This window comes from Paramacrobiotus metropolitanus, unplaced genomic scaffold (genome assembly GCF_019649055.1).
Source record: "Paramacrobiotus metropolitanus isolate TYO unplaced genomic scaffold, Prichtersi_v1.0 Parri_scaffold0000265, whole genome shotgun sequence".
In the NCBI taxonomy this organism is placed as follows: Eukaryota; Metazoa; Tardigrada; class Eutardigrada; order Parachela; family Macrobiotidae; genus Paramacrobiotus; species Paramacrobiotus metropolitanus.
The window spans coordinates 71,140-80,802 of NW_026570485.1; the positions used below are offsets into that span (position 1 = coordinate 71,140).

General features: G+C 49.3%; 2 protein-coding genes across 2 annotated transcripts; both read right to left on the reverse strand.

Annotated features, from left to right (window-relative positions):
* Positions 1–1,164: 1,164 nt before the first annotated feature.
* Positions 1,165–3,978, reverse strand: LOC129601698 (uncharacterized). The gene is made up of 3 exons (XM_055500563.1): positions 2,986–3,978; positions 1,910–2,725; positions 1,165–1,838 (listed from the first exon to the last, which is right to left on the reverse strand). The coding sequence occupies exons 1-3, from the start codon at positions 3,310–3,312 to the stop codon at positions 1,602–1,604; spliced, it is 1,380 nt and encodes a 459-aa protein (XP_055356538.1). The 5' UTR covers positions 3,313–3,978; the 3' UTR covers positions 1,165–1,601.
* A 1,828-nt stretch (positions 3,979–5,806) lies between these two features.
* On the reverse strand, positions 5,807–9,376 carry LOC129601700 (uncharacterized). The gene is made up of 4 exons (XM_055500565.1): positions 8,951–9,376; positions 8,362–8,743; positions 6,527–7,315; positions 5,807–6,351 (listed from the first exon to the last, which is right to left on the reverse strand). Exons 1-4 carry the CDS (start codon positions 9,259–9,261, stop codon positions 6,145–6,147), a joined length of 1,689 nt encoding a protein of 562 aa, XP_055356540.1. The 5' UTR covers positions 9,262–9,376; the 3' UTR covers positions 5,807–6,144.
* Between the last annotated feature and the right edge of the window lie 287 nt (positions 9,377–9,663).

Below are 9,663 nucleotides of genomic sequence, written 5' to 3' on the forward strand. Positions count from 1 at the left end.
CGGCCATCTATCAAAATCCGGTTTTTAAAAACGGCCTGAGCAAAAAAATAACGTTTTCTGCTCGTCGATCGGTGTCCTTTCTCCGTAGTAGGCTCTGTATTGTTTCTACTAGCCCGCTCTCGCTGCTTTCTGGTTTGCGAGATATGAAAACTACTTCTTAGTACGAGTATCGGAAGACCGGGCACAGTCATAGCAGGAATGAAGGCGCATATTAAGATTGCGCTTTAGGTACGCTCACAGGTCATAAAACAATTATCTATCTTCGCGACAGGCGGCGTCGAACGCGTTGAAAGCGCGCGCTTGTGTAAACATCAGCTGGCCAATCCTAAGCCGGTGACCACCTGCGACCGTATCGCCTTTTATAAGGCATCACACAGCGCGTCTGACCACCGTTTCGGCCGATATGCGAAACGGTTGTCCATCAAGCGCAGAGTGTATAGGCTTATAGTTATAGCCTACACGGTTACCGCGCTATTACAGCGAAATGCGCATCTCCCGTTGACGCACATTTCGTGCATCATTAGTTACCATTGTTGTCTTACTGCTTCGCTTATTGGCGAATAATGTGGCTTGGTGCATGGTATTCAGGTTTCACCGCTTTTCTTGCAATTACTCCTTATGAGTCTCACATTATAGGGACTCTCTAGTCAATTGGTCAAATGCGAAATGGGGAAACCATGGCGCATTCTCTTTTGGTACCGATAATGTACCTGTCTGCCACCGTAACAAAGGTACCGTTATAAGCCTCGAGATTATCTAAGTAGCCCCGTGTGAATGGGGAAACCATCTTCGCTTTCTACTGTTACCGGTACAATGTCTGCTACCGCTATACGTCTACGCGCCGATGGTAATAGTGAATAGTCTGAACTGCACAGACTAAGTAAACAACGAGTAGGTCGGTCAAAGTCCAGTAGGCCATGTTAAATCCGAGATCTTGTCGCGAAGATGGTTTCTGTCTGAGACACTGGAATTCACTCAAGTGGATGTACCTCTCCTGGTCTGTATTGTATATCACAGACCTTCATTCCTGCTATGGCACAGTACACATAAATCTTCTGCTTAATATCGCTTGCGGTCAGCATGGTGCAAAGGTCATGCACTACTCCGCTGCGTCTGTATTCGGTAGTTTAACCGTGGGCGTAACCCCTGCAGTTATTTCTCTCGCTGTATTTATTCGTTCTCATCATCCGGACGGACTTGTACAGAATATAACGAACTCGTACATGTACACAAGATTACTCTCGTTGTCAGTTGTGCACGGCCAGTGGACTGTGAACAGCGAATAATACTGGCAGTCATATTTTGTCAGCGGATTCCGGCGTAGCCATAACAGAATAATTTATTGTCAGATACTGCATCGGAAATGACAATGATTTTGAGCACAATAAGCAACTACGCTTCTTTTCCAGTGAACCCGATCACAAGAATGAACAAAGTAACGGTGGAGAATAGGGCCAATCATCGTAATCACTGCGCGTACAACATCACGACTGCAAGGCTGGGAACCCGTTGGCTGGTTACGCAAAAGGGGATGCTTTTGGAAGGAGATCGGACATGTGAAGCAGCGGTTAGCCAGCCAATGAGCCCGGGGTCAGGTCAGGTCAGGGCGAAGGGGGCGGACTGGAAGGCGAATAGGCGGGCGAATCCCCGTAGGAATAGGCAGGGCTGCCGGCAGCTGGACGATCAGCCGACGGAGCGCGCATTTCGCGTTGCAGAGCGCAGAGGGTCAGTTTGGTCAACCTGCCCAGCTGGTCAGCCTGCAGCGCGTCCACAGTCCACGCCACGTCGCCGTACTTGGCCAGCACACGCGGGTCTTGCTCCTGACAGTAATGCAGAATCTGCACAGGAAAGTTGACATATTAGGAAAGGATTTGATTTCCTGAACGTAATATTCATTACAAACGCTGACCTTGTCGATGCGTTGGCGGTCCGCAGAGTCCGCCGGCTGCTCGGCGGCATCTCGCAGCCACTGTAGCAGCCGCGCCCGCTCCTCGCCCTCCGGCTCCGCCAGATACGCTTCCAACAGATGACTGAGGTCCGCGTGGACGGGCAGCTCCTCCTCGTCGTCGTCCTCGTCATCCACGTGACTGTAGCACAGCGGCACCGGCACCCGGCGGAAGTGCTCCACCGGCCCGCTGAACGTCCCCTTCAGCCACACCACCCGCTCCACCGCCGCCGCCGCCGCGTGCAGCTCGTCGGTCAGCGGGCCGTCCAGCTCCCAGTGGAAGCGCTGCATCACCACCCTCACATCGTCGTCCCACTCCTGCTCCCGCAGCAGCCAGTCGAGGAGGTCCAGGCAGTCGCCCAGCCCGTTATTCTGCCACTGCTGCACGGCGTTGCTGATGACGATGGTTTGGGTGGTTTCCCTCAGGCATTTCCATAAGCACATGCCCACGAGGTAGGCGGACCGCTGCCAGCCGGCTTCGTCGGGTGTCGTGGCCTTCCCGTCGGCGTCGACGAGGCGCTGGTGGGCGAACGACACCCAGATGACCCGCCATTCCGTCCCGATCAGGGCGTCCCACAGCGGACACACCCGCCGACACTGCGCGCGCTGCACACTGTCCAGCATGTCCAGCACAGCCCGCTGCACTTCCGCCGGGAGACAGGGCAACGCACTTCCCTGGCCGTCGTCATCCGCGAGGGCAGCGGACGCCGGCACCGACACGAACAACAGCGGACAAGGCGACGCCTGCAGTTTGCTGTTGGCTTGCATCCGCAATTCTTCCTGCCAACGGAAAATTCATGCAATGAACAAAAAAAACAAGAAGACTGTAGGAAAACCTAAACCGTGAAAAATATAAAACGGACAAAAAAATATCAGTATAAGAAAAAAAATTAAAAATAACGAAAACGTTTGTTAATCCGCACACGGTAAGAGAAACAATACATATATCAATAAAAACTGCGATAAAATAAATATTAAAACATAAATACTTATAAAACTATTGAACTATTGAAAATTAATGTGATCGACGAGGAATGTACCAGATGCTGGTCGAGCAGCGGCGTCCCCCGCAGTTCTTGCAGGTAGACCAGCGTCGCGCCCATGAGGCACACCGGCCAGAAAGCGTGTTCAGAGGCCTGCACGGCCTCCTTCCAGGCTTCCCACCGCGCCGCGCTCACGGGACCCCCGCCCCAGTAGGCCGCCGGGAGGGTGCGGGCGCGCGTCACAAAATCCAGCGTTCCGGCAGCGCCCGCGGGTTCCGCTGCTTCCGGGGTGAATAATCGCACAGGATGCGCCCGCATCAGCCGCTTCAGTCCCGCCCCCTCGGGGCCCTCCATCGCCACGAAGACATAGCGCTGCCAGTACATCTGGCAAAGAAAGGGGGTGCCCGGCTGCCACGTCCAGGGGCGGTCGGCACTGCTCCGCCCCAACACCTCCACCCGCTGCCCCACCCCCTGGGGGAAGAGGCTTTCATCCAGATCCTGCGCCGACTCGGCGCTGCCCGAGAAGGTGTGCCCGGGGCCGACGACTGCGGCGCACGACGACCGCCTCCGGGTCGACCAGCTCGGCGCGCCGTCCGGGGCAGTCAAAGTCGACGACCAGGCCGTTGTGCAGGACGTTGATGACGCGGCCGTACTCCCAAGAGCCGTCGCTGGCCCGCACGTCCACGGCGTTCCACGCGTAGATATCGCCGGGACGGTTGTAGATACTGAACTGTCTGAACATACTCGGCTATCTATCCAAATGAAATCCCTTGGCCCTTGGCGGTCGACCCCGGAGTGCCCGGACTCAGAGGCCAGTCAAAGCAGCGTCAAATACCAATCACAGATTATTTACTAATTTACTGTTTACAAGAAACAGACAGGATTGCAAAACAACCATACAGTTTCATCTACGAACTGGCAATCTGCTCAAGCGAATCCCTAATCCGAAGCGACCACGGTTGACAATTCGCCAGATTCGGTTCGAAAACTAAAATGAACACTGGAATCCTTGATAGTCGATGCTAAAAAGTAAAACTTAACTGCGTACAGTCGCCGTACACTGAGTGCAAGTGCAAACAGGCTAACAGGCTAACAGCAGCGACTTTTTATTATCAATAGATTCATATATCCTTACGTCCTTGTTTTTTGGAAATTATCTTCTAAATCAAGATTGATTTTTTTAATAAGGTGATAATTTTGTAAAATAGAGCATCGCGCAAACGTTCCTACCTTTATATTTAAAAAAATCTCAAGTTTTGGAGAAGGTCTAACAAAATTTTTAGAAGCTGTAGTACTTAAAGGTTGTTAGTACTTAAAGGTTGTTAGTTTTGGAAATTATCTACTAATTCGAGATTCCATTGGTGAAGCTTTTGATTATTTTATAAAACCCAGCATCTTCTAAAGCTTCCTATCTGCTGCTTCGAAAAAAATTTTGGTTTCCGGAACGTTTTCAAAAACCCTTTCAAACTTTCCGTACTTAGCGTTTAAAGTTCATAGAAATTTCCAGTAAATTCTACAAACGTCTCGAATGAGCAAATACAAGTTTCGCAACTTAGCAACCTAAACTATAGTTATTTGAAATTGACAATCCTATCAAACTTATAATTTTTTTAAATTCTTGAAACCTTTAAGATGTTTTTAAATCTGTTTGAATACCTCAAAATAACTATAAATGTTTTGAAAGTCGGCTCCAAAGCTTTTACATTTCAAGAATTTCTAAATATTTCTAAATATTTCGACTGCCGCGCAGCGGGCCGTTACCTCGAATTTTGAGCCTCCAAAGTTTCGAAATTTAAAATTATCTAGAAATCTAAGTACCTCAATATCTCACGGTCTAAATTGTCTGATTTATATGTAATTTCTAAATATCTAAAAGCCAGCCTGCGGCCCGTTCACCGTATTCACTCACATAGCGGCTCTGTGATACTGGTATTGTAGCTTGGGTATTCACTAAGTCCTACGTTGCTCTGTAATACTGGCGGTAGCTTGGGTATTCACTAACCTCAAAATTTAATAAATATGTATTTATTTTATTTTTATAAATACTCCAGAGCTTGACTGAATGGCTGAAAATCTTACAATTAGCAGCTGAAGATGCAGCCTCCCAGGTCACCTTGGGCAACCGTTATTCTGCGCTAAAATATCGGTTGAATGGTTTTTGTGGGCATCGTGTAAATGATCCCACTCCATTCATTTAATCACCGTTTAAATAATTATTATCGGTCGTGCAAAAAAATTCAAGTTTTCAGTTCGTTAGATCGGCAATACAAAGTTACATTAGAGTGCGTGCGATGACAATCTGCCGCTCGTGACAAAATACAAAATGCGCCATTAATTTGATTTACGCCCATTTTTTCAATGGAATTTTCAATATTAAAAACTATTAAAAACGTGAATAAGAACCGTGAAAAATGCAAACAAAAAGAAAAACTGCGGAGGCTTTCACAGTTTTTATACCACTGGTCGAATTTGACCGGAAAGCTTGAAAACTGTCCTCATTTCTACATGTTAAAATATTTTCGTAGCTGGCCTCGCTGGGTGCAGAAGGCAGGGCATTCAACCAGATGCCGGCTTCTGGTTGCGTTACTTGATCAGATACTATCAGGATAAGTTGAGTTCATATAACTTCATGTTTCAGACAAACAACAATTATCTACGGCATTGGGAATTTTTTCCAGCTTCGCGTACGCGTAACATGCCGTTAACGTTACGACTTAGGCACGTACAGATGCTGTACACTTTACCGGGCAAGGACTGCCATACGAGGCAACGCGGTTTCCGTCCTCGGGACCGTGAACGCAACGGACAATTTCAAAGAGATTTTGCTGTTATAATTCGCTCTATTTTGTTACAAAATTTGCTTAACATAGCTGGCTTGTGCTAATAAAACATTTCCAAAAACAGTGATGCACAGTTGCCTCACACAAAAACTGCCGCATGCCTCTTTACGGGCACCATGCCTCGTGGAAAACTGGAAGGCTACTCGATCAAGTGCTATCCTTTTCGCGGTATTTCCTTTTTTCCGGTTTATCGCAAAAAATTGTACTTTTTAATTACACACATCTGACGGGACTGTTTCAGGCAGGAAATGATCCCAAGTGTTTTTTATGCTAACTTGTAGGTATTCATACATGAGAGCAAGTTAAATAGGCTAAAATCCAGTAACGTTAAAAAGAGGATTCACCCGCAGGGGATCGTTGCGCGCCAGCAGCCAATTCATCCATCAGTGGAATCCGGTTGAGGTTGGTCGCCCATATCCATTTCGCGCTGTAGGGCACACAGCGTCAGTTTGCTCAAGCCGGCCAAACCCTGTTGCTGCACTTCCTCCAACGTCACAAACGTGTGCTCGACGTCAAATTCGTCGATGGAATCCTCAAGATAGCAATCCGCATCATTGTACCAAGTTTGACAGCTGGATAGAACCTGTTAACAGCACATTCCGGTATGTATCAAGTATCAAGCGCACATAAGCATGCAACAGAATGCTGAAAACTGATCGACAGCGATGGTTGCTACAAAAGCTTCTTAGAGGGACAAACGGCGTTTATTCGCGCGAGATTGAGCAGTAACAGGTCTGTACCCAATGCCCACTACCCACCCGATCGATCCGCTGCCGCAGATCAGGATCGGCACCTTCACTGGCCGCATCGGCCAACCAACGCGACAACCGCGCCAGCTCCGCCTCTCCTGGATCCGGCAGAGAGGCCGCCAGCACCCGGAACGCTGCCGTGCCCTGCGCGTGCGCGGCACTGACGCCGTAGGCGATGGGTTGCCGGCAGAAGTGCCGGCTGGGGCCGGAGAAGCTGCAGTCCTTCCAGATGACTTTCACCCCCGGCACCGAACACTCCAGACGATTCTCCCGCAAATTGCCCACGTCCCAATGGCATTTGTGCAGGATGAGCGTCAGGGCCTTCCCGGTAGGAGGCTGGAGTCCCTCGTGGATGCATTCGATTAGCCGCAGACAGTCCGGCAAGGCTTGGTTGCAATAGGCCCGGTGCGACGCGTTTCGGATGATGATCCGCTGCGTGCCGGCGCCGACGCACTGCCACAAACTCAGCCCTACCATGTACGCGGAGCGCCGCCACTCCGTTTCGTGGGGAGTGTTGACCCTGCCGCTCTTGTCCAGGCCGCGCTGATGCGCAAAGGACACGAGGACGTCCTGGCCGGGCTGCTGCAGCAGCTCGTTCCACAGCGGACACACGCGCCGGCACTGGGCCCGCTGCGCGCTGTCCAGCAGATGCAAGATCTCCTCCCAAATTTCCGCGGGCAGTCCAGGCAGGGCTTCGTGTTCGGGCGGACTGCAGGGTCGCTGCACTGACGGGGATGGTGTCGGGGCGGCGACAGAGCGCTGCGCCAGACGCTGTTTGGCTGCCGACATTAGTTCCTCCTGACAGAATTCAAATGCTTAATTACTTGTATACAACTACTCGTACTAGCATTCGTTGCTGTCAAATTTAGCACGTATTGGGACTCTGATGCGAATTGTATCTAGGTCAAAACTCTCGAGTGCGCAACAACTCACGCACTGATTTGTGAGTCAGACAGATTCACTGATAACGCCGCGCGCATTGGTCAGATTAAGAATCAGTTGCAGAATAAGAAAACCGAGCTGTTGAGCTCGGTTTTATAATTCGCGCTCACATTCATGACCGCTTGTCAACTCGTTAAAATTATTCTGCGCTGCTAATACTAGTAAACGTTCGTAATGATCCAGGCTACAGTAAACTATATGTGATTACGCTGTACTTACTCAGTCTTACTGTAGTTCGTCATTAAGTTTTCAGATAAAAAGGTTTAATTAAATATTAATTAGTAATTGACCGAAAATTTGATGATCTAACTAGAGTCATCCACGCCTAATTAGCACATTTAGCAGCTAATTAATTAGCGAATCTGCCCCTAATTAGTAATTTCGCACCTGGTTTTTTTAGCACCTGATTAGTAAATTTATTACACATGAAGAAAAAATTAATATTACATGTCATTAAGCTATGTGAAATTATGTTTCTTAATAAGTTTGCGCTTGTTGTGTTGCGTCATCCATGGTAGTGAATGGCACTGAAGGCAGATTTATTGCAGAATTCACGGTGCTGTCAGATTTGGTGGTTACAGTATTAGACTTATTTCTACGAGTGTATCCGTCATCAGTGGTGGGAACATGTTTCAAATTTTCTTAGTCATAGCGGAAAGATGAGTAACCGATACGTGCGCAGCAGTCGTGCCGCAGATACAAGCGGGCTGCTCACCGCTGCTGATATTTGACAGTCCTAATTATTGTAGTGTATATGAATTCTGCCGGTATTAAATACTGCTGCTTTGATTAAATGATAATCCTTACTTTCACCAGCTGCAAATTTTCCATATTTATTTCCACTCGGAAATTAAAACTTGTTACCCGAAGTGCTAATGCATGTACTCATGTGCGGTACTAACCATTTGCTCGGGCTGCAGCGGCAGCGAAGAGTCTTTCTCTTTCGTTCCCTGGAGAAACACCACCATTTTCCCCAGAACACACACGGGCCAAATGCCGTGCTGCGACGCAGAGACGGCCTCCTTCCAGGCCTCCCATAGGGGGGCGGCTACGGGTTCGTCCCTTACGCCCCAATAGTCAGCAGGCAGCGGTTGGCCCTGCGCGACGAAGGAAGCAGGCACGATGGCGCGTATCTCCCTTTCGAAGGATGAAGTGTGCCTGTCGCGCAAGCGCACAGGATGCGCCCGCATCATCTGCCTGATGACGCGGCTCTCGCCCAGCTGGATGGCCAGGAAGACGTAGCGCTGCCAGAAGAGGCGTGGGTAGATGATTTCCGCGGGGTACCTGTAATGCAGCCGTTCATCATAATATATTCTACGTTCGTGGACTTGTCTGTCTGATCACTGTGCTACTTTACATGTCGTTCTCACATACACAAAGTATACTGCGCTGTTGCATTCGCTACATCATCTAATATCTATCGTTCTAACTACGATACATCCGCGTTAACATGCGTTCATAATAAAGCCTACGAAAAGCCCCGTTACGTACCACGTCCAGGGGCGGTTGGCCTGTTCGCGGGCCAACACCTCCACACGCTGCCGCCGTATTTCGCTAATGTCGCGATGAAACCCCCAGGGGCTGTCCTCGTAGAATGTTGTGTTGACGCGACGATGACAGTGGAAGACGGCGCTGTGCGGCAGTAGTTCGGCGCGACGGCCTTCGCAGTCCAGGTCGACGATGAGGCCGTTGCTGACGGCGTTGACGACGCGGCCGTGCTGCAGCAGACCCGTGCGCTCGTCCTGCACGTCCACTGCGTTCCACGCGTAAATGTCGTCGGGACGGTTGTAGATGTGGGACATGGTGGCGGATTATCCTTCCATAGTGTTCAAAGTCATGAAGAAATCTCCAATCATCAACGATCAACCATAAAACTAAATCAAAACCATAAGAAAGCGCTCCAGAATTACAAACTTGTTAAAGTCACAGTCAACTGTGCGAGCGCCGAGCACCAGCCAGAGTACCTGTGTAAGTGCCCCCCAGGCGGCGGTGGCAGATTGCAAAATTTACAGTGCCTGGTGATTGCATCATTGCATTTGCGGCAAATCATACAAAACTCTGGCGCCGTATAATGTAACGGCTCTATTTTTTTTCAGGACACCCTACAACTAATCTTTTTTCGATAAACAAGAATTTAATATGACAGCGTCAGCATGACAGAGGCGTGTAAGATGTAACATTTGTAAATCTACCAAGCACTAAAG